This window comes from Mizuhopecten yessoensis, unplaced genomic scaffold (genome assembly GCF_002113885.1).
Source record: "Mizuhopecten yessoensis strain PY_sf001 unplaced genomic scaffold, ASM211388v2 scaffold10331, whole genome shotgun sequence".
In the NCBI taxonomy this organism is placed as follows: Eukaryota; Metazoa; Mollusca; class Bivalvia; order Pectinida; family Pectinidae; genus Mizuhopecten; species Mizuhopecten yessoensis.
Genome location: NW_018408493.1, coordinates 2,249,377 through 2,274,046, shown reverse-complemented (window position 1 = coordinate 2,274,046; position 24,670 = coordinate 2,249,377). Strand labels below are relative to the sequence as shown.

At 35.1% G+C, this 24,670-nt stretch overlaps 1 protein-coding gene across 3 annotated transcripts in view; it reads right to left on the bottom strand.

The window, feature by feature from the left end:
* Window positions 1-480: 480 nt before the first annotated feature.
* The window catches only part of LOC110460151 (long-chain-fatty-acid--CoA ligase ACSBG2-like), a 54,461-nt gene continuing 30,271 nt past the window's right edge, over window positions 481-24,670 (bottom strand). For all 3 annotated transcript variants that reach the window (XM_021512889.1, XM_021512890.1, XM_021512888.1), the window contains exons 4-17: window positions 22,871-23,032; window positions 22,349-22,434; window positions 21,670-21,758; window positions 20,139-20,340; window positions 19,059-19,160; window positions 18,663-18,710; window positions 17,436-17,603; window positions 15,660-15,841; window positions 14,344-14,531; window positions 13,267-13,376; window positions 7,806-7,956; window positions 7,010-7,149; window positions 5,761-6,007; window positions 481-5,217 (exon numbers count right to left, since the gene is read on the bottom strand). In XM_021512889.1, the coding sequence (XP_021368564.1) occupies window positions 5,138-5,217; window positions 5,761-6,007; window positions 7,010-7,149; window positions 7,806-7,956; window positions 13,267-13,376; window positions 14,344-14,531; window positions 15,660-15,841; window positions 17,436-17,603; window positions 18,663-18,710; window positions 19,059-19,160; window positions 20,139-20,340; window positions 21,670-21,758; window positions 22,349-22,434; window positions 22,871-23,032 (1,955 nt within the window). In that variant the 3' untranslated portion in view covers window positions 481-5,137. The remainder of the gene's footprint in view (window positions 5,218-5,760; window positions 6,008-7,009; window positions 7,150-7,805; window positions 7,957-13,266; window positions 13,377-14,343; window positions 14,532-15,659; window positions 15,842-17,435; window positions 17,604-18,662; window positions 18,711-19,058; window positions 19,161-20,138; window positions 20,341-21,669; window positions 21,759-22,348; window positions 22,435-22,870; window positions 23,033-24,670) is intronic.

The window sequence follows — 24,670 nt, the reverse complement described above, 5'->3', positions numbered from 1 at the left end:
CAAATGCTGTTTCATTGTCCTATAATAAACCCATCTCTCTACTACGAGTCGGAGAATATGTGTCGATTAATGGACCCTGGGGTTACTGTAGGATAAATACGGTAACACAACACTTTCATATGTAGTACTACCAAAAAAAATGTAATTCAATACTAAACCTAAACTCAATAGGTACTAAAATAAATATCATCAAAAGTAAAAAAAAAAAAAGTTTGTAAATTTTCAGATATTTCTTAAAAATGGCATTTTAAAAACTTGTATCGAACGATTCATTAATCAGGTTTTGAACATTGGGGTCATGGTCATTTTACACAAATGAAAAGTTTTCAAAATTTTCATGTAGTATTGATATAAAATAACCAAAGGCTTGCAGTATGTTTACTTACCTTTCGGTCTAAGGTCTACTGAGACATTTCAGAAAGAAACAATCATAAGTCAAGATATGTTTTTATTTTTTATTTTCTTAAAAAAAATATCTGATTTCTTGTATATTGCCTGCAAATTTTTTTTCAATATGATCAAACAAAATATATATATAGCGGCAGTCATCATATAGCTTATCAATCTCATTAAGATATAATTGAGACCTTATATTGGTCAATAATATACACATCCTGTAAACTTATAATAGAAATGTAACAAATAGCTGTACCAAGTTTACAACTATATAATATAGGCATGTAAATCAAACAAAAATTTAAACAAAGACACTTGTAAATGATATATTGCTGTGTGTAATATTTCTGTACCAATGTCTCCGAACTGTTAAACAAATTTTCAAAGAATTTCTAAGTAATCTTGGTTTTTAAATAGTCAATAAAATAAAGCACTTATTGTATATTCTGAGGGCAATATAGCATTTTTGCTCGCCCCTCTGCATGAGCTATTACCCTGGGAGGAAGTTAAATGATTGCTTTTTTAACTCAAATGAGAAAAAAAGTCTTCCATGCTCGATTTGTTATAAGCCAGTTTCAAATGGGATTTGCCTGCTGTCACATGACCTGGACATTGTCAATTTACTTCATGAATATGGTTATTCAAGTTGTCCAGACTCTTTAACACTAGTGAGGAATAAAGCTCATTGACTGCATGGCTGCATGGTCTAGCCGTTTCTTTACCTGTCCACAAATCGAGCATGGTATATTGATTAAATTTCCTTGGGTCAAATTATCAACAGACAGACGGTCTTATTCAATATAGTGTACACCAACTCTGGCAACTAATCTATGAATCACTTTTTTTCTTATAACTTTAAAAAAAAAAAAAATAATACCACAATCTTTTCACTGTCCCTTTTAACTTGTGGACGAAAGGCATTTATTTTTTCATAAATTCAATAGTTAAGTAATAATATCAATTTAAGTACAATTATACTTCTTTACACTGATAATACATTATAATGATATGTAAGATATATAAAACATACTCACGACAGCACAACTCTCATAACACTTGATCTGTACAAATCAGGGTTGTTACATGCTAAATCTTATTCACACTTGGTTGTTCTGGCCTAAATTTAGTTTGCCCAGAGTTGTTTCCCTCTAATAATTTTCTTTCTTTCCGTTGCCAGAAGAACTTCAAGCATGCTGTGTGGAGATCTAGCTGACCATGTATGGGTCTAATAACAAAGAAGTCTAAGGAAGATATTAAATGTGACTATAAACCATATGCTACTAAACAGGCTAATTTCGTCCTAAAACATACTTTATCGTGCGAACAACCGAAGGGCCAGCAAGATTTAGGGCAAAAAGACCTGAAACCATCAGTACAGAAGCCAGTAGTTCCAAGTTATATTAATTAACCATTAAAAAAAAAAAGGTTTATAAACTTAAATTTGTCAAAATTTATAATTTTGTTTAAGAAACGTGTTTTGAAACCTGTTTTGATTGGATTTTTTTTCTTTTTTGATGTTTTTTTTTATATAAATTTTGATGATCATATAAAATTTTACATACCGAAATGCATTGTAAGGATGAAAATTTGATTTTTTTTTTAAATATCTGAGATTGAAAATTTTAGTTTAACATCTACATGTAATTAAGCTAATGGCAATTTGAACAACTGCCCTCAAGTAGATATTTGCAGGATCACGTTTTGTTGTTACCAGGAAATCAAAACTACTGGTGAGGATAAAAGCTTCAAAAGCTTCAAAAGCTTTAAAAAGACATTGTAAGCTCTTCAATTCTCGAAGTTAAAGATCTCATTGTCAATCTTTTGTACCTTTTTATAAAACAATCAATTGTAGAAAATGGACAGCGATGCAATCTAGGACGATATCAACAAATAAAGTCATTATCATGCAGGTCTACACAAAAGTGTACAGACTAATATCACGTTGTATATAAATACTCTACATTTCTCTTATTGTCATTTGTAGAGCAAAGCATGATATTAAGAGAAATGTGATAATAAAAGGAAAATCTTTTACTTTATAAAAAAAAAAATCCACTAATAGAACCAATAAAGTTTGAGTAACAAAAACATGAATGTTAACCGTTTAAGAAATCACACTTTAAATGATACATATAAATTACACTTTGTCATAATATAATGAAGATACTACTCCATTGAGCAGATTTGTGCATGGTCCTTCATTTTACTCTAAGGAATTAAGGTTAAAATTTACGGAATATTATGGTCATTTTAAGTAAAGGCGACATTGTTTTCATAAAGTGGTTTTGATTGAGCTTGTTCATGTATGTTTTACATGTATATTGGACCAACGGCAATAAAATGATAATAACAGGAGTTCAGGTGAAATAACATGATATAAAACAAACTCAACTATAAAGGACATACAGAGAGAAAACAAATGTTTCTAGGAAACAGGTTATTCTGTAACAATGGAAATTCTCGCATGTGGAAATGTTCAGTTGTGACTCTAAAAACTGAGCATGGTGTGTAAGTTTCATATCGACAATGGTTTTGAAATCTATATCATACATGTATTCTCATATATACAATATGTTATGTATATAAATCATAAATATATTTTCATGTGTAGATATTTTTGCATCAATTTTCTCTGTAAGTGTTAGCATTTCCATAATGTGAAATTTCCTCGTTAAGAGTACCAGAAATGACATTCAGCATTTTAACATTTATTTAAATCTTCTGACATATTACTGTCTTCTCGTACGCCTGGCAAAAACCTATTTTGATACCGTTTTATTTCCTAGACACAGGTTATTGTCTCTTTCAATACATTTATACATATTATCTAGTTTTGTGATCATAATTTAAAGAGCACTGAATAATAGGAGGATGAAAATTTCAAAAGGAAGTGTTCACACAACGGATGCTCTTTTTACATAATGATATAGCATATATTCCATCCATATTTAAACTATGTAAATTATCTGAGATTCATATTGATCGTAATTATCATGGTCTGGCTGTTATAACATTTAAATAATTATGGACATTAGCTTGTCACGGACCCGACATACAGGGCGTCAGTAAGTGACACAACCTTTTCCTACTTTCTCATTGGTCAGATCATAATCACAGGGGAGGTCAATGATTTGTGATATTGACAGCAGGTCAATATTCTCTTCATGACGTCACTTCTATTGTAATTTCACAACACTCTTTGCCAAACGCAGCACTTTTCTTTTAACTTTTATCTTCCTTTTAATCTTGTTTAATGAGAAAAAAAGCATAATTTTATATCCAATATAACGATTATTAACTTTTATTTCTGTACATGGATCTGAAAGTTTGTACTGACCTCGACTTCGTCTCAATCAGTATTTACCTCAACAAAATCCCATAACAGGTGATAGTTCTCCATAATTGTCCCTCTATTTCTGAAGTGGGTTAGAGTGACAAACTGATACATTATAAATAAATTGCTTTGAGGGCTCTTGGAAAAAAAAATACTACAGTGTACCAATGTAAATTTTCAAAATTTCTTTTTTACAATCGCGAGTCAAAACTTGGCAGATGACTTTCAATGGCGTCCTTGGATTGTCACGTTACAATTGACTACTGTATGTAGGTCAGTCTCCTTGTGATACCATTCTTGTGTAATGAATAAACATCCTATACAAAGTATCAATTTTTATCACATTTGCATGTCAAAAAGTTTAAATTATAATTGAGGATTTTGGGGCCAAGTCACATAATTATGACATTGTTTTTCTGCTCATTCTTTTATCTGTCTTATTTCTGATATCGACATACATAAACTAAAATATCTCAAAACAGGTTTTTGTTCCATCCAACTATTATAAAACTGAATAAAAGTTATCTTATCAAAAAAATAAAGTAAAAACACATACTGTAATATGAGATTCTAGGGGTCTATAAGTATGTATATTCTAGGAAATATGCATTAAATTTTGTAGTCCATTTCCAGTTTCATGAATATTCCTATTAGAAAAAGAAAAAAAATCCTAAACTTATATTTTTCCATAGGAATGAACTATTGGAGAAAGGAGGGAAAACCTTACTTGGTAAGTCAAGGAAATTTTCTTAAAAATTAGAAATTTTCATGAAACTGGGTCTGCATAGAAAAAATTAGCCCAAACACATCTACAGATATGTGTACCGGTAATAACAAAATTGAGGATCAACAATACAAATACCTAATCTCATTACAATCTATTAAAACAATGTCTTGCATAGTTCAGCTATTATAGGCAGAGTATCTTTTCTTCCTGTAAACATGTTGAGTACAGTATCTGTTGAAATAGAGTTCAAAACAATATCTGTTACATCCTTTTTGATCTCTTCGCGAAATCTTAAGATTTTCCAGAAAAGACACAAAAGAAATAAGAAAAAAAGCTATATGCCACAGATTTGCAACACCTAACTTACAACTGAAATTCAATGTTCCAGCATTTGATGCGTAATAAAATTGCGTACAAAACCACGAAACCTCGGTGACTACCACATTTTGTGTGTGGAAAATCCATTATCAGCCCACCTCTCCTCTCCATTTCAGAGAGTTTGTCGATGTGACGAGATGTCTTCATCCTTTTCCGCAAAGAGTCAAATTTGGGAATACATCCCTGCACACCTTTTACCTCCTCTATCAGCTGACACAGGTTTCCTCAGGATTACTGCAGGAAACATGATATTTTTGTTCCAGTCAACCGTTGATTTATAGCGTCAATGTCGTCAGATTTGACTATGATTCACTGTAAAACGCCTCTATTGTATCCTCGTACTTTTTAACAATCTTGGGTCTCATGGTCTTGAGAGTTGGTCCTAAACAGAATACAGATTTTTTTTATTAAGTACAGGCTCAAAGTAAAATTGACATGCTTTGAATGTGATTGGGGGNNGGGGGGGTATGTGACATTCCACCTTTCGTAGGGGGAACCAGCAAACCAACTTTGATGATCGCAGGTTCAGTAATGGGGGAGATATGCTATGGACAAGCTGTATCTGACATTTTTGCACTTTTAATTAAGGTCAAAATAGAGGTCACAGTGACCTCATTTTTACATAATATCCTACCTTCCGAAGATCTACCAGCATACCACCTTTAATGATTGCAGGTGAAATAATGTGGGAGATATGCTCCTGGCAACGCCTCGGAATGACAGACAGATGGTATAACCACAACCCCTGTCAGCATTACAATGATGGATAATAATATACATCGATTTCGATTGTTTGCCTTAACTTTTCATTTTTATTCGTGCTTGGGAGTATCAATATTTTGGTCCCTAAATAAAAGGGTATATAACTCCAAGAAATTTTATTAATTATTTGATAAATTTTGATACATTGATTTCATAATCTTACCCAGTTCTCCACCAGGAATGGAGAAATCAGTTGGAAGAATTGACCATTTTTGTATCTTTGTAGCCCTGGAAGTGTTTTTTTCATTAGCCTTGTCCACACCGGCCTGGATCGCCTTCAGTACATCTTTATCCTTGTTGTCCAGGACGTCAGCCATGGTTGTGGCCTCACTGCCGACGGATTTACACCACTCCACAGCCTCCGCTGTCAGGGCGTCTGATGGGGCTCCCGTGTCGGGATTCATTTCAACCTTGATAAAATACAGTTACTCCGATTTATATAGGCCTTCTTGAACAAGATTACAGAAGAACAATGATTGTAGAAAATCTGATCTGCTGTACTTTTTTTTATCTTTATAATATTAAAGATTTACAACAGTGTATGCCACTTAATGTATAATGTATAAACACTAGTTTGTCGTTTCCCTAGCAAAACCGAGAATACACCTGTGAAATGTGGGAGAAAGGAGGTCACTAAAACAGATTTCAATGTAAAGGCTTTAAAATCAGTATCATGCTTCATTTGTATGACATATACACAGGCAAACATTTCTTGAAGTTGAGGTAAAGTTCACCTGCAAAAATCTTAATCTGAAATTGACCTGAATATACACATTACAGAGAAGTTGAGAGAACATGCCTGTTTATAAATAACCAACGTAAGTTTCTAAAGCTACAAATTATGAGTGACATGAGGTTTGTTTGTTTGTTTGTTTGGGGTTTAACGTCCTCACAACAGCCCAGGTCATTGGAAAACCATCGCCTTGGGAGACGCCACCAAAGTGTAGAGAAGAAAGAAAAGAAATGTCCTCTAACACACCCTTAGGGTGGTCGGGTGGTGCAGTGCATAGCGCACTTGCCTTTCATCAAAGCAACCAGGGTTTGATTCCCTGATCGGACGTGAAAAGGTATGGGGTTGCCTGCCCGACCACTTGGGTTTTCTCTGGGTACTCCAGGTGGGTTTTTTTACTCCCACGTGTGCTACCATCCGGGCAAACCAGAGTGATTAACATAAGTTGAAATAAGTTGTTTTATAATTGTTGTAAAATAAATAAAGTTTATATCTAAAACAGAAGACATGGAAGAGAAAACACAACTCTGCAGGGGGTCCCACATGAGTTGCCTTTTCCAACATGCATTGAGCTACAGCAGGCATGTTCTCCTCCCTGAATCTGCAGTCATGTCTCTGAAGTTACACGGACTGATACAAATCTTTGAGTATAAAGTTTGAGTGAAATCTTTCCTCTACAAACCTTGAGTGTTATAAGCATGCTGAGGAATTTCTTCTGGTCGCCAATCACCATACAGTTAGACACACAGGGGAGGGCTTCCTTCACATTGGCCTCGATCGGCACTGGTGCCACATTCTCTCCTCCAGCTGTGATAATTAATTCTGTTGACAGAAAGAAAAAAAAATATACTTAATCGGACCTAATAAGCACTATGTCTTTTATAAATTCCTTTCTTTTTCTTTTTTCTTCATTGTTGGGAGGGGGGGTGTATGGTCAAAGTGTGTTCCATCACAATATGCCGACTTATTTTATTTTGCTATTGCATGGTGACCATTTTTACGAAAAATTGCAAAGAGCTTAGCATGAACACAGTTACCAGTCGACCTTTAAGAGGGTTAATTCTCATTGAATTTGGCAATTATGAATATTTCATAAGTGGAATGACATAACATGTTATAGCTAGTTTTCTGAACATTCCATCAATACGCCCTGTGAAGTTATTGCCAGAATCATAATAAACAAGTTTTACACTCAGCATGAGCTTTCATAAAGCTAACTCATTCACCCCTGAAAATGCATTTGAACTCTTCCAATTCAAAGGTTAGAATAGTTCATAGTTCATATTATGAAATTTCAGGGGTGAATGAGTTAGAATTCTGAGTCAAAAGAGTCTTTGAAACAAAACATTACTGCATTGACCTTACGGAGAATAAGTAAAACTCATTTTGATCTTTGTAAAAGATCTCAAAAATACATATCTGACGAACTTCATAAAAAAGAAAGGACGATGATTACACCATAAGTAATTCTGACAAACCTTTAATTCGGCCTGTCACATATAGGAATCCATCTTTGTCCTGTTTGCCGATGTCTCCGGATTTTAGCCAACCTGCTTGGTCAATGGCTTCACTTGTCTTTTCTTCATTTCCAATGTATCCCATGAAAATGTGTCGACCCCGTAAACATATCTGTATAATCACAATAGTATACACTTAACCTGTGACATGACCCCATGACCCCAGAGGAACTAGAATTCAACAATCTGATGTCACAATGCAAATGTTGTTACATGTACCTCCCTTTAGTGAGTTGAAAATTTGGAAAATTTGGAAAAAGATCACATTTCAAAATTAAAGATAGAACTTTCCTGTTGTTAACAAGTAAAGATAGAAGAGTTCTGTTTGGTCAATTTCCTGTTGTTAACAAGTAAAGATAGAACAGTTCTGTTTGGTCACTTTCCTGTTGTAAACAAGTAAAGATAGAACAGTTCTGTTTGGTCAGTTTCGTGTTGTTAACAAGTAAAGATAGAACAGTTCTGTTTGTTTACTTTCCTGTTGTTAACAAATAAAGATAGAACAGTTCTGTTTGGTCACTTTCCTGTTGTAAACAAGTAAAGATAGAACAGTTCTGTTTGTTTACTTTCCTGTTGTTAACAAATAAAGATAGAACAGTTCTGTTTGGTCACTTTCCTGTTTTTAACAAGTAAAGATAGAACAGTTCTGTTTGGTCACTTTCCTGTTTTTAACAAGTAAAGATAAAACAGTTCTGTTTGGTCACTTTCCTGTTTTTAACAAGTAAAGATAGAACAGTTCTGTTTGGTCAGTTTCGTGTTGTTAACAAGTAAAGATAGAACAGTTCTGTTTGATTACTTTCCTGTTGTTAACAAGTAAAGATAAAGCAGTTCTGTTTGGTCACTTTCCTGTTGTTAACAAGCAAAGATAAAACAGTTCTGTTTGGTTACTTTCCTATTGTTAACAAGTAAAGATAGAACAGTTCTGTTTGTTTACTTTCCTGTTGTTAACAAATAAAGATAGAACAGTTCTGTTTGGTCACTTTCCTAGATAGAACAGTTCTGTTTGGTCACTTTCCAGTGTTAACAAGTACAGATAGAACAGTTCTGTTTGGTCACTTTCCTGCTGTTAACAAGTAAAGATAAAACAGTTCTGTTTGGGCACTTTCGTGTTGTTAACAAGTAAAGATAGAACAGTTCTGTTTGTTTACTTTCCTGTTGTTAACAAATAAAGATAGAACAGTTCTGTTTGGTCACTTTCCAGTGTTAACAAGTACAGATAGAACAGTTCTGTTTGGTCACTTTCCTGTTGTAAACAAGTAAAGATAGAACAGTTCTGTTTGTTTACTTTCCTGTTGTTAACAAGTAAAGATAGAAGAGTTCTGTTTGGTCACTTTCCTGTTGTTAACCAGTAAAGATAGAACCGTTCTGTTTGGTCAATTTCCTGTTGTTAACAAGTAAAGATAGAACAGTTCTTTTTGGTCACTTTCCTGTTGTTAACAAGTAAAGATACAACAGTTCTGTTTGGTCACTTTCCTGTTGTTAACAAGCAAAGATAAAACAGTTCTGTTTGGTTACTTTCCTATTGTTAACAAGTAAAGATAGAACAGTTCTGTTTGGTCAGTTTCGTGTTGTTAACAAGTAAAGATAGAACAGTTCTGTTTGTTTACTTTCCTGTTGTTAACAAATAAAGATAGAACAGTTCTGTTTGGTCACTTTCCTGTTTTTAACAAGTAAAGATAAAACAGTTCTGTTTGGTCTCTTTCCTGTTGTTAACAAGTAAAGATAAAACAGTTCTGTGTGGTTACTTTCCTATTGTTAACAAGTAAAGATAGAACAGTTCTGTTTGTTTACTTTCCTGTTGTTAACAAATAAAGATAGAACAGTTCTGTTTGGTCACTTTCCTAGATAGAACAGTTCTGTTTGGTCACTTTCCAGTGTTAACAAGTACAGATAGAACAGTTCTGTTTGGTCACTTTCCTGTTGTAAACAAGTAAAGATAGAACAGTTCTGTTTGGTCACTTCCCTGTTGTTAACAAGTACAGATAGAACAGTTCTGTTTGGTCACTTTCCTGTTGCTAACAAGCAAAGATAGAAGAGCTCTGTTTGGTCACTTTCCTGTTGTTAACAAGTACAGATAGAACAGGTCTGTTTGGTCACTTTCCTGTTGTTAACAAGTAAAGATACAACAGTTCTGTTTGGTCACTTTCCTGTTGTTAACAAGTACAGATAGAAGAGTTCTGTTTGGTCACTTTCCTGTTGTTAACAAGCAAAGATAAAACAGTTCTGTTTGGTTACTTTCCTATTGTTAACAAGTAAAGATAGAACAGTTCTGTTTGTTTACTTTCCTGTTGTTAACAAGTAAAGATAGAAGAGTTCTGTTTGGTCACTTTCCTGTTGTTAACCAGTAAAGATAGAACCGTTCTGTTTGGTCAATTTCCTGTTGTTAACAAGTAAAGATAGAACAGTTCTGTTTGTTTACTTTCCTGTTGTTAACAAATAAAGATAGAACAGTTCTGTTTGGTCACTTTCCTGTTGTAAACAAGTAAAGATAGAACAGTTCTGTTTGTTTACTTTCCTGTTGTTAACAAATAAAGATAGAACAGTTCTGTTTGGTCACTTTCCTGTTTTTAACAAGTAAAGATAGAACAGTTCTGTTTGGTCACTTCCCTGTTGTTAACAAGTACAGATAGAACAGTTCTGTTTGGTCACTTTCCTGTTGTAAACAAGTAAAGATAGAACAGTTCTGTTTGGTCACTTCCCTGTTGTTAACAAGTACAGATAGAACAGTTCTGTTTGGTCACTTTCCTGTTTTTAACAAGTAAAGATAGAACAGTTCTGTTTGGTCACTTCCCTGTTGTTAACAAGTACAGATAGAACAGTTCTGTTTGGTCACTTTCCTGTTGCTAACAAGCAAAGATAGAAGAGCTCTGTTTGGTCACTTTCCTGTTGTTAACAAGTAAAGAAAAAACAGTTCTGTTTGGTTACTTTCCTATTGTTAACAAGTAAAGATAGAACAGTTCTGTTTGGTCACTTCCCTGTTGTTAACAAGTACAGATAGAACAGTTCTGTTTGGTCACTTTCCTGTTGTAAACAAGTAAAGATAGAACAGTTCTGTTTGGTCACTTTCCAGTGTTAACAAGTACAGATAGAACAGTTCTGTTTGGTCACTTTCCTGCTGTTAACAAGTAAAGATAAAACAGTTCTGTTTGGGCACTTTCGTGTTGTTAACAAGTAAAGATAGAACAGTTCTGTTTGATTACTTTCCTGTTGTTAACAAGTACAGATAGAACAGTTCTGTTTGGTCGCTTTCCTGTTGTTAACAAGTAAAGATAAAACAGTTCTGTTTGGGCACTTTCGTGTTGTTAACAAGTAAAGATAGAACAGTTCTGTTTGGTCACTTTCCTGTTGTTAACAAGTAAAGATAGAACAGTTCTGTTTGGTCACTTTCCTGTTGTTAACAAGTAAAGATAGAACAGTTCTGTTTGGTCACTTTCCTGTTGTTAACAAGTAAAGATAGAACAGTTCTGTTTGGTCACTTTCCTGTTGTTAACAAGTAAAGATAGAACAGTTCTGTTTGGTCACTTTCCTGTTGTTAACAAGTAAAGATAGAACAGTTCTGTTTGGTCACTTTCCTGTTGTTAACAAGTAAAGATAGAACAGTTCTGTTTGGTCACTTTCCTGTTGTTAACAAGTAAAGATAGAACAGTTCTGTTTGGTCACTTTCCTGTTGTTAACAAGTAAAGATAGAACAGTTCTGTTTGGTCACTTTCCTGTTGTTAACAAGTAAAGATAGAACAGTTCTGTTTGGTCACTTTCCTGTTGTTAACAAGTAAAGATAGAACAGTTCTGTTTGGTCACTTTCCTGTTGTTAACAAGTAAAGATAGAACAGTTCTGTTTGGTCACTTTCCTGTTGTTAACAAGTAAAGATAGAACAGTTCTGTTTGGTCACTTTCCTGTTGTTAACAAGTAAAGATAGAACAGTTCTGTTTGGTCACTTTCCTGTTGTTAACAAGTAAAGATAGAACAGTTCTGTTTGGTCACTTTCCTGTTGTTAACAAGTAAAGATAGAACAGTTCTGTTTGGTCACTTTCCTGTTGTTAACAAGTAAAGATAGAACAGTTCTGTTTGGTCACTTTCCTGTTGTTAACAAGTAAAGATAGAACAGTTCTGTTTGGTCACTTTCCTGTTGTTAACAAGTAAAGATAGAACAGTTCTGTTTGGTCACTTTCCTGTTGTTAACAAGTAAAGATAGAACAGTTCTGTTTGGTCACTTTCCTGTTGTTAACAAGTAAAGATAGAACAGTTCTGTTTGGTCACTTTCCTGTTGTTAACAAGTAAAGATAGAACAGTTCTGTTTGGTCACTTTCCTGTTGTTAACAAGTAAAGATAGAACAGTTCTGTTTGGTCACTTTCCTGTTGTTAACAAGTAAAGATAGAACAGTTCTGTTTGGTCACTTTCCTGTTGTTAACAAGTAAAGATAGAACAGTTCTGTTTGGTCACTTTCCTGTTGTTAACAAGTAAAGATAGAACAGTTCTGTTTGGTCACTTTCCTGTTGTTAACAAGTAAAGATAGAACAGTTCTGTTTGGTCACTTTCCTGTTGTTAACAAGTAAAGATAGAACAGTTCTGTTTGGTCACTTTCCTGTTGTTAACAAGTAAAGATAGAACAGTTCTGTTTGGTCACTTTCCTGTTGTTAACAAGTAAAGATAGAACAGTTCTGTTTGGTCACTTTCCTGTTGTTAACAAGTAAAGATAGAACAGTTCTGTTTGGTCACTTTCCTGTTGTTAACAAGTAAAGATAGAACAGTTCTGTTTGGTCACTTTCCTGTTGTTAACAAGTAAAGATAGAACAGTTCTGTTTGGTCACTTTCCTGTTGTTAACAAGTAAAGATAGAACAGTTCTGTTTGGTCACTTTCCTGTTGTTAACAAGTAAAGATAGAACAGTTCTGTTTGGTCACTTTCCTGTTGTTAACAAGTAAAGATAGAACAGTTCTGTTTGGTCACTTTCCTGTTGTTAACAAGTAAAGATAGAACAGTTCTGTTTGGTCACTTTCCTGTTGTTAACAAGTAAAGATAGAACAGTTCTGTTTGATTACTTTCCTGTTGTTGACAAGTAAAGATAGAACAGTTCTGTTTGGTTACTTTCCTGTTGTTAACAAGTAAAGATAGAACAGTTCTGTTTGGTTATTTTCCTGTTGTTAACCCCAAACAAACCAACAAAATATTAAACTTTATGTACATCACATTTCAAACGTTGATTAAAAAACATAAAACCTTTGCTGAGTTATCTCCCTTGTATTTACATCTTACTCTAGAGTGGACACTTCCCATTTTCTTTTGAGTATCATTGGAACAAAGAATGAAATCAAAATTTTGGCATTTTGCACATTTTTGTCAATTTACTGCACATCTTTTTCTATGATCAAGTACATCAAAGCAATTTTTTTCACATGAAGTATAATCATTATTATAAATTCTTACCTCTCCATTTCCATCTTCATCCGGATCTGCTATTTTTGTTTCACATCCAGGTGTTTCCTTGCCAACACTGCCTATCCTGAAATCCGTTACAGTATCTACAGCATGAGGACCTGTGAAACACACAAATGAATAGGCCTGTTGTTTGAAAGTTGATTTCAGACGTACTGGCAACATCTTTGAAATTCCAGGGGTTCAGCTTATTGGCCTGACTGCCATCTTGTTTTTCCAATCAGTTCCGAAATAAAACATATACAACTTCTGACCAATGGGGAACTTTCGTTCGAAATTCAAGAAATATCTGTCAAGTGCTTATAGAGAAATAACTCTCAAAATTCCAAGATGGCTGCCTAGTGGCTATTTCATTTTCCTAAAAAGAAACATGCACAACTTAGGACCACAGGGAACATGCATATGAAGAGAAAGATCTGTCAAGTACGTCTTGAGAAATAACAACAACAAACTTGAACTATTAAAATCCAAGTTGACTGCCTGGCATCTGATGAAAATTTGTTAAGAAATGAAGTCAGTCAAGTCATGATAATGAATGGCAATTTAATGGGATGGAACACAATATGAAGGGATGGGATGAACCTGAGTCCAAACACATACCTGTTGACTCACTGAGTCAAAACATATACCTGTTGACTCACTGAGTCCAAACACATACCTGTTGACTCACTGAGTCCAAACACATACATGTTGACTCACAGAGTCCAAACACATACCTGTTGACTCACTGAGTCCAAACACATTGCTGTTGACCCACTGAGTACAAACACATTCCTGTTGACTCACTGAGTCAAAACACAACACATATCTGTTGGCTAACTGAGTCCAAACACATACCTGTTAACTCACTAAGTCCAAACACATACCTGTAGTCTCGCCGAGTCCAAACAAATACCTGTTGACTCACTAAGTCCAAACACTTATTGCCGACTCACTAAGTCCAAACACATACCTGTTGACTCACAGAGTCCAAACACATACCTGTTGGCTCACTGAGTCCAAACACATTATTGCCGACTCACTAAGTCCAAACACATACTTGTTGACTCACTGAGTTAAAACACATACCTGTCGACTCACTAAGTCCAAACACAGACAGCAGAGGAATATTGAGGCTGTAGAAATATTCGATGGTTTCATGGGAAATTGGAGCTGCACCTGAGTATGTCATAGCGCATCTGTCCAATCCGAGCTCAGCTTTGACTTTGTTAAACACCATCATATTGGCCAAGGTCCATCCGAATGGCATCGACTCTCTATGAACACATCAGAAAAGAGGTGACCAGAGTCCAGCATAATATTGCAGTAAAATAAACTTCGCTGATAAGAAGTTAACGGAAATTCTGGAGACACAATGCCAAATGCAGACCTATTCATGAGAAGTTGTCACTAGGTTGTCTAGGGATTGATGGTTGTCTTAATAAGTCACCTGTCAGAAAATTTGGGTAACAGAAAAGTCAGGGGCCGGTCAAATCAGGTGTCAGTAAAGTCAGGTGTCTATGAAGTCAGGTGACAGAAAAGTCAGGGGCCAGTCAAATCAGGTGTCAGTAAAGTCAGGTGTCTATGAAGTCAGGTGGCAGAAAAGTCAGGGGCCAGTCAAATCAGGTGTCAGTAAAGTCAGGTGTCTATGAAGTCAGGTGACAGAAAAGTTAGATGTCTGTTAAATCAGGTATTGATAAAATCAGGCTACAGTTAGGTCAAAAACACTAACATCAGGTGTCTGTAAAGTAATGTTGTGTTAGATTAGTCAGTGTTCAGTGTTAAAAGATAGTGGGTTTTAAACTCTGTAAGAACTTACAAATTAACAACTATCATTCTGTTGTAAAAAAAAAAGTGAAAGTGTGGCAATATTGAAGAGAGTAAATAACATTGATGTGAAGAAATATTTTAGATTATTGTTATAATTCCCTTCAAAAAAGCCAAAGGTCCACTACGAAATTTTAATTTAGACATTTGACACAGGCACAATTGCAGGTATAGAAAATACAGCCAAACATGCTCGTGTAATCACCCCCCATTAACCCTTTCACCCAAATGCAACTTTAGAAGACTACCATGCCTTGATCTGGTCCATTACAGTCTACAGTGGTGAAAGGGTTAAGATAATATCTGTCTTAGGGGCCATTTTCAATGTGCCTTTTGCCGGTATTTCATTATGAAGTGAACCTGTATTAAGAGACCACCTGCTTTAAGAGACCACCTGCTTTAAGAGACCACCTGCTTTAAGAGACCACTTTAAAGACTTTCCTGGAGTGGTCTCTTGATACAGGTTTCACTGTGTATGTATATTGTAAAATGAATGTTTGTCTCCTGAAAATGATGGTTAGATATTATTACCAGGTTTTGGCTCATTGATGGATAAATATGTTTAAAAATGTACGTACTTGTTCATTTTGGCGTAGACGCCTCTAAGGCCAATTTCTTTAGCCTTAGTGCCGATCATTTTCTTCACTCCGGTCACAGATTTTCCTTTCTCTACCATTTTCTCCATAAACTTTTCCCATACACGAGGGACGCCAAAGAAAGCCGTTGGACGAGCCTCTTTCAAGGTATCCCTCAGTGTACCCTGCCAACAGTATAAAAATATCTAATTATGAGCTTGAACCAGAAGAATGTTTAAAATGCCTCATCTTCCTAACTTGATGTCTTTAACGTACAGCCTATGGAAAATCTTCAACATATGTTGAGAGAGTATAAAGTTATTCAGTCTCAAGTTGACCTGATCATTATTACCGTATTAGACAGCAAATAAGCCCCCACCCCGAGTGAAAAAAAATGGCCATCTTAGACATATATCACTGTCTTCATCTATGACCATACTACATATCATGTACCTATATAGTTGTTCATGTTGTGAAAATAACAAATAACAGACAGACCATTTAATAACTGTCACCACAAGTTGATTAGTTGATGGGGCTGTTGTTTTTCTATTTTTTCTAAACCGATTTTCTATTATCAATTGGTCTCAATAATTCAATCTACCAAACACCATTTTGTATAAATTCTTATTGACAAGCCAATCAGTATTCTTTTAGAAACAATACTAACATGATGAGGTGTAAAAATTAATAGCATGACAATAGTGTGACCTGTTATGTATATATACTGGTCTGCGAGATATCTAATTATATCATTTATGGTCTAAGGGGAAGTAACCCGTTCCGGATATTTAGTTGTTTATTTTATTAGTTTATATATACTTGAGTCCAGATAAGTTTACCGCCAACTGGTTTTGTAATTGTTGCTGGAGAAGGAGAATCATTAAATGGCGTCTAATTTCATCTCTCGAGTCGTGTCATCATCCTCCATCAACCATTCCCCAAACCTCGACATAACAGACCCTTTTTTGAATCTCATCTGATTTCACTAATTTGATGGTAAAACTATTTTGGGAAAAAAGGAAACTCCTGGTTAACATTTTTGTTGTAGAATAAACTTCATGTGGATTATACATGAAATATTTGATTGGGCGTGTCCTTCGAACTTAATACCCTTATTATAATATGTTCTGATCCAATTTCCTGATAAAAAATGAGGGGGGAACCCTTCTAAAAGTGACATTTTTTTTATAAATAATTGGTTTTATTCAATATGATCATGATTGAACTGTTAACATATTTCTTTATTTCAACATAACATGTATACATTTCACTATATTTTCTAAGGTTGTTAAAAATGATATTTCAATTTGAAAATAAATGTTTACTGAGCAAACATGAATTTTTCATTTTCATTTTCTTTTTCATTTTCTTTTTCATTTCTTAAAGTTTGAAGCATGTTATTTCTTGAAATGTGAACAGAAAGACTATTTTTTTATTTTTTTTTTAGAAATTCTGGCCAGGCCTCATTTTCACAAATGTTCCTTAACTGTTTTCCTTAACTTCAATAGCGCCATAGCCTACAGATTAGCTTAAACTAATTGGTAGTTCATTATGAAATTTTAGGGGTGAATGAGTCAACCCTCTCACCCCTATGTAACTTAAGTAGACTCTACCATGCATTGATATGGATGAGTCCATTATGGACTACAGTGGTGAAAGGGTTAAACATTCTGCGGTAATTTAAGTTAAAATAATTGTAAGAATTAAAAAGGCAAACAAATATTCAAACAAGGTATTGTCAGAAATTTATAGAAAAGTTGGTCATACTCCACGTACCTTAAGTGCATCAGGTTGTGCAAAATATATGACGCCTGCAAATGCTATAGGAATGTGGATGTCCATCAGCTGTGCAGCAATATGGCTCAGGGGAAGATAACTCACGGCAACCTCCACACCAAATTTGTAATGGACATTGTTGCCATGTTGCCGGGATATCCATGTGACCTGAAATATATATTGCCAGTGTAAATGCTCGGTTTCAAATGTTTATTGTTTGTTTTAAAACTATATCATTGAGATTGGGATCGGTATTGCAACTTTTTTCTTTCGATACTAACTAACTACCTGTCAGTAGATTTCACCTGTGTATCAACTCTGAAGACAAATTTCATAACATGTTAAATCATTATACCAAGAAGTTAGGCAAAAATTAGAAAATATCTGTAAAATATACACATGCACCCCCAATTCACTTGGATGGATACGGAGCTTTATGGAATGTCTTGGAGCAAAACACAAATGTCTAAAGGAGATCTTGTACAAAAGTACGTACGGATGGATAAACAAGCAAACTTTTAATAGCTCCTTTATGCTAATGATTTTTTTGTCAGGTGATGAGGCTAAACATCTTACAAGACTCAGCATTATCAAAACAACTCATGTTCTACAAAGCATTCAGACTGACTAGATCAACTCTACACACAAGTGTTAACAGACTAACAAGGTTCCACTTTACACACAAATCAAAGAGTTCAGACTAACAAGGTTCCACTGTACACACAAACAAAAGTGTTCAGACTAATAAGGTTCCACTGTACACACAAACAAAAGTGTTCAGACTAACAAGGTTCCACTATACACACAAACCAAAGTGTACAGACTAATAAGGTTCCACTGTAAACACAGGCAAAAGTGTTCAGACTAACAAGGTTCCACTGTACATACAAATCAAAGAGTTCAGACTAACTAGGTTCACTGTACACACAAACCAAAGTGTACAGACTAATAAGGTTCCATTGTAAACACAGGCAAAAGTGTTCAGACTAACAAGGTTCTACTGTACATACAAATCAAAGTGTTCAGACTAACAAGGTTCCAATTTACACACAACCCAAAGTGTCCAGACTTCTAAGGTTCCACCTTGACACAAAACCGGAATGTACAGACTAACAAGGTTCCACTGTACACACAAACCAAGAAGTGCAGACTACAGGTTCAATTGTACACATAAACCACAGTGTATGAACTTCTGAGGTTTCACTTTTCTTACATACTTATACTTACATTGTCATGACTCAGCATTACACCTTTAGGGTTGCCTGTTGTTCCAGACTGAAAAATTGATAAAAAAATATCATGAATACCATCTGATTATCCGAAGTTAATTATTTTCTGCTAACAAAGTTATTTTTGTTACAGTGCCTATAAATGAATTCTTTTCACAAACTATTGTGAACATACAGTGGAAAATGTCTAATCTGACACCCTGTAAGACACAACATATCGGTCATATTAGACAGCAATAAAAGAAGACAAATATTAAAACAAGTTACAGATAATATGGTGGCCACTTTGGAGTTTGAATAAATATAAACTCATGAACATATTTACTAAGTTTGGTTAGAATCTACATTGCCATTCTTGAGGAGAAGTCTTAAAGAGGACACATGTTTTACTTACCGTATACACCAAGCTACAGGCCTTGTTGGGGGCCTGCATCATGAGTCGTTCCTGAAGAACAGAATCTGGTACACCCTCCGCCTTGGCCATGAACTCCTTCCACTGAACAAACAAGATAAAATGTTGTGAGTAATTCACAGACCTGATCACGACAAACCTTTGGTGTCAAAAAAGAACAAAGGGCAATAACTCTGTATCAAGAGACAAAAGATCAGATTTGAGAAAGCAACACACTGCCACCCAAACAAGTACTCACTTACAAAGGCGTTATGGGTCCTTTTTGGCCTCATATAAAGTAAAAATTTCAACTTGAATGTATTCAACAGTTTCTGTTATATACATCATATTGGTATATTGGGGCTATCTTTCTTGATGAAGATTTTTTCCAATGCGCATGCGTAGATGCCCTAATATAGCAACAAAATTGTGTTGCTATACAGAAATAGCCGAAACATGGTGTTTTTGGACAGTTTAGCATGCAGAAATGAAAGCCCCTGCATGCGACAAACACAAATTCCTTTATATGAATGAACACTGGTATGACAATGTTTAAGCATGTCAAATATTTATTGGTTTGGTGCATGTGGAGGCTTTCAAAAATTGAAGAGTGTTTAGCTAATTTTCAACCAAATATTGCACAACAGTCATTGGAAACCACATGTCACTTAAATTAAGTTGCTGAAAATGAATATATTTTAGCAGTGATTTTGTTTTATCACTTTTTACACTGAAAATGCTGCACTAAATCATGGCTATGATATTGATTAGTTTTCAATTATCTGGAGCCAGTATTCGACCTTGACATCTCATTTTATTTATAAATTGAGACATTTCTGAAAACAGTGAAAGAGCAGATATGGCTTGCGATAGGATTTTGGAATTTACACCTCGGAATACTGGTTATAGTTATTTAAATGTATGTGGTTCCTTAATTTGAATAAGAAAACAGTTACAGTATTTGTATTTGGGGATATAGCAAGATTTGTATTTGGAAATAGACCTGGTCTTCGGGAACCAGAAACTTGCTATATCCCTCTAGCCAATATTTTGACTGCATGGCAAAGATTTCAAAAAACTTACAGTGTAGACATTTTCTTTGGCCTCTTTGAGTTCTCCAGTGTACTGTACAATGGCTTTTAGGTGGGGCAGGTCATCCCAGATCCCAAGGATCTTCTGAAGCTGTACGTCATTCTCCACTACAGCGATGTTCGTTTTTGAATCGGACAAAACAAACTTACAGGTTTCCGGAGAATTTGTTGTGTAGACACCAGTAGCAAGACCACTGAAATGAAAAAAGATTTTATTTTTTGTTGGTAAGTTTTTGTTCAAGCATAAAATTGCAACTAGAACTGTCGCCTATATGCTAACTAATACAGCATTACGGCTGCTTTTTGCCCTTTGACCCAATGACCTCAGAATTTTTCACAATATAGCTTGAATCTGTATACAAAATACCTACCATTTCTTCGATAATTAGCCATTTCAGTATAACATAATGCGTCTGTGACCTTTGACATTTGACCTCATGACCATGGAAGTTTGTCATAATATAGCCTGCATAATTGGCTATAATATTTTTAGGTATCTGTGTATACAAAATACCTTCCATTTTCCGAGGTATTTAGCCATTTCAGTAACGTAATTCATTCATGACCTTTGACCTTTCATAATGCAGAAAAATGAAACCTGACAAAAAACAACTTATTTTATGTTAAACATTATTGCTTTTAGTATTACCATACCAAATTTGGAAGGAATTGAATAAAAAAATAAAAAAAGTTCTTGCATTTTCTATACAATGTCAGGGTCTAGAGAAGGTTGAAGGTTTATGAAACAAGGGCCATAACTTTGTGAAAAGGAGAGATAACCCAATGAAAAGTACTTTACACACATCTCCAAGCTGCAAGGATTGTTATCAGCAAATTTCATTGAAAATCCATCGAGTAGNCCCCCCCCGCTCCTTGACCCTACTTGACCGTAGTGTTAACCATAGTGCGATGCTACTACGGTCAACTGCTGTAAGCACTACAGTCAAGTAGGATCAATTACGGTCAACTAGGGTAACTACATTCAAAGTACGGTCACAGAAGGATCTTGGCATTCAAGCTCACCGTGGAGATATTTTGAACATGTTAAAAGTTTTTGGGCTAACTACTGCCAAATAATGGGTTTCTTGAAGTTCAAACTACGTCTAACTACAATGAATAAGTTTAACTAAGGTCACCTACGGTCTGCTACAGTCAACTACGGTCATCCCCCACTACGGTCAAGGACGTGCGTGCTGTAAGATGTGACTGCGGCTTTAACACTCTACCATTACGGTTATCAAAGTAGAGTAAATCAACATGGTAAAAGTTCTGCCATTAGCAAGATTCAAGTTATGCTATGTGACCTTATGAGCTCCATAAATACTACAATACACATACTGCCTAAAATATAAATATATCAAGATGTAGCAGAGGCTTCATGAGCGACCAAGAATTGCATAATTTTTCTTGAAAACTTTGGGAAAAATTTCATCAACTTCAAATCAATGAAAACACAATTAATTATAATCAATATATACATTGTATTACATGTTCCAAAATTATATGGAATGGTGTAGTCTTACCATGCAAATATACACCCCACATCTGCTATTGCCCACTCTGGTGAATTAAATCCCAAAATGCTGACTGAATGGTAGGGCTCTAGTCCAAGCTGGGAAAAAAGTAAATTCTCTTGAAATTTTTCATGCCAAACTAAAGTTATCAGTAATGAATTCAAATTATAAGTTATTTTTAATTTATTTATATGTAACGGCCATAAATCTGTATAAAGAGGAGCACTAAATTCAATTTCAGTACACAAAACTCTGTCATCTGAAAAGGGATACAACTCACATACAAAATTAGGCAGTTGTAGTTGACAGAGTATATGAGATAATGCCCCAGATTTAATAACACTCATAAAATGGCCATCACACTGTATATAGATGAGTGTGAGACTTGACTACTCTTCCATCCCAAGAGGATTCGGCAGTATATGTCTGTAGTAGGTGACAGAGAGAATATGTGATAATAATAACACTGTATACATACCAACATGTGCCCAAAGATAACCCTGCAGGGGGCTATGGGGTTATTAACCCATTATTTCTTTCATTTTAGTATAATTTTACATTGAATAGCCCATTCATTTTTTTCATTTTTTTTTCAAATTTCATCAAAATGGTCCCTCCTCTTGACTCCATCCCAGGATTATCCCTGATGAGGCACCATCATTACGAACTTCAAAGTAACGGTCGGTACCTTAATGAAAGCCTTGGCTGCAATCCTAACATCATTGTAGTATTCCTCATAAGTCCACTTCACCCAGTCTCCATTCCGCTTGACCGCTGGTGATAGAACAAAACATAGCATTATTTCATTTTAGCAAGAAATGCTCTTTTGATCTTTTAGGAGTCAGATGAGTCGTATTACCAAATAGGGAAATTTAGATATTGTAGCATTATAAAATATGTTTCTTTCATTTTTAGCCACAGACTCCAGCAAATTTTGTGCTTTTTCTTATGTATACAACAGATGATGAAAGAATTTTTACTCTCAACATTAAGTTTAAAGAATGGGAAGTGGATGGAAATGGAATGTGAATGTCTACAAGAGGAGGGATACAAAACCAACATTTTAGGATACAAATACATAATTAACATTTATATCTACTGATTCAACCAGTACATTGTACCAGCTGTCAGTAAGGAACATGTTCACTTAAAAGGTAGACTAAGGAGTGACCAAACAAAAAGGGAAGGCAACATGATTATTTCAACATACCTAATGCTAAGCCCTTTGGCAACTTTTTCACTGTTTCCTCAAACACCGAGACGACTGTGATTGGGTCATCACTTTGTGGGCCAGTGTCTCCACACCTTAGTTTTATTGCCACAGATGGGTCAGTTGTCCAGAGAGCTTTTGCCGACATGACGTCATCAATTTCTGTGTATAGAAAACATGATGTCATCACACATTGGGTACTTTATCGCCAATACCTGTGCGTGGAGTAATGATGACATTAGGTAGTTTGTCATCAACATATGTGTACATGGATTGATGTCATCAAACATAGTCATGATGTGAAGTACGACTTGGAAAATAAATGATACAGTATCTGAATTATTTAAGTTTATATGCATTATTGCAAAAATTTACAAAATATATTTTACATCTTACATAGTTTAAACAAATTTTTGAAAAATATCTAAAGAGTTGTGAAGGACTTTCCAAAACCCATATCTCAGTTTTCAAGAATTCATTACTTATTATCAACTAATTTTTATAAAAATAACTTTTTATTTGGTAATACCCCTGTATAAAAAGGCCTTAACTCATTCACCCCTGAAGACACATTTAAACTCCTCCAATTCAAAGGTTAAATTGGAATAGTTCATTAAGAAATTTCAGGGGTGAATGAATTAGAGACTGACTATGTCTTTAAGGCCCTTCATCAATTTGTTGTGAAATCACCCATACATATGCCCCGTTCAATGGTTTATCAAAGACAATTATACAAATACTTGTATGTTGTTAGCTATTGTAAGCAACCAAAAAGATATCCAGTATAGCTCCATGTTTAGTAAACTTTAGAAAATGATTAATCCCGTCTAAATCCTGTCCTTCCGATTTAAGTGTAGGGGAACTGGACTGGATGGATCGTTGACGACTGAGTGGCTCAGTTGGTAAAGCATCCATCTAGAATTTATAGGGGGCCCGGAATCAGGTACCAGTCTGGCCATTGCATTTCACTTTCTCCCATTACAAAATTGGCAAGCTTGATCGACAACTCTTGTCTCAAGTACTGGGTGGATGCTTGGCAAGGAGATGCCAAAACCTTGGTTGTAAATAGTTGTGTCTTTTGAGTGAAGACTTAGAAAAAGGAGGGAGGACTGTATTGGAACTGGACTTAGTCGATTGTCGGCGGCCAGGTAGCTCAATTGGTAGAGTGTTTAGAGTTTTGAGGGTCCTAGGTTTGAATCCCAGTCTGGCGGTGTATTTTTCCAGTCCTATTACATTAGATTACCTCACAGTAGCATGAGTGACACCTTTTTACACTTGGCTAAACTACTCTACACCTTTTTACACTTGACTAACCTACTCTGCACCTTTTTACACTAGGCTAAACTACTCTGCACCTTTTTACACTTGGCTAAACTACTCTGCACCTTTTTACACTTGACTAAACTGCTCTACACCTTTTTACACTTGGCTAAACTACTCTGCACCTTTTTACTCTTGGCTAAACTACTCTACAACTTTTTACACTTGACTAAACTACTCTACGCCTTTTTACACTTGGCTAAACTACTCTACACCTTTTTACACTTGGCTAAACTACTCTGCACCTTTTTACACTTGGCTAAACTACTCTGCACCTTTTTAGACTTGGCTAACTACTCTACCTCTTTTTACACTTGGCTAAACTACTCTACACCTTTTTACACTTGGCTAACTACTCTACACCTTTTTACACTTGGCTAAACTACTCTGCACCTTTTTACACTTAGGTAAACTACTCTATAACCTTTTTACACTTGGCTAAACTACTCTACACCTTTTTACACTTGGCTAAACTACTCT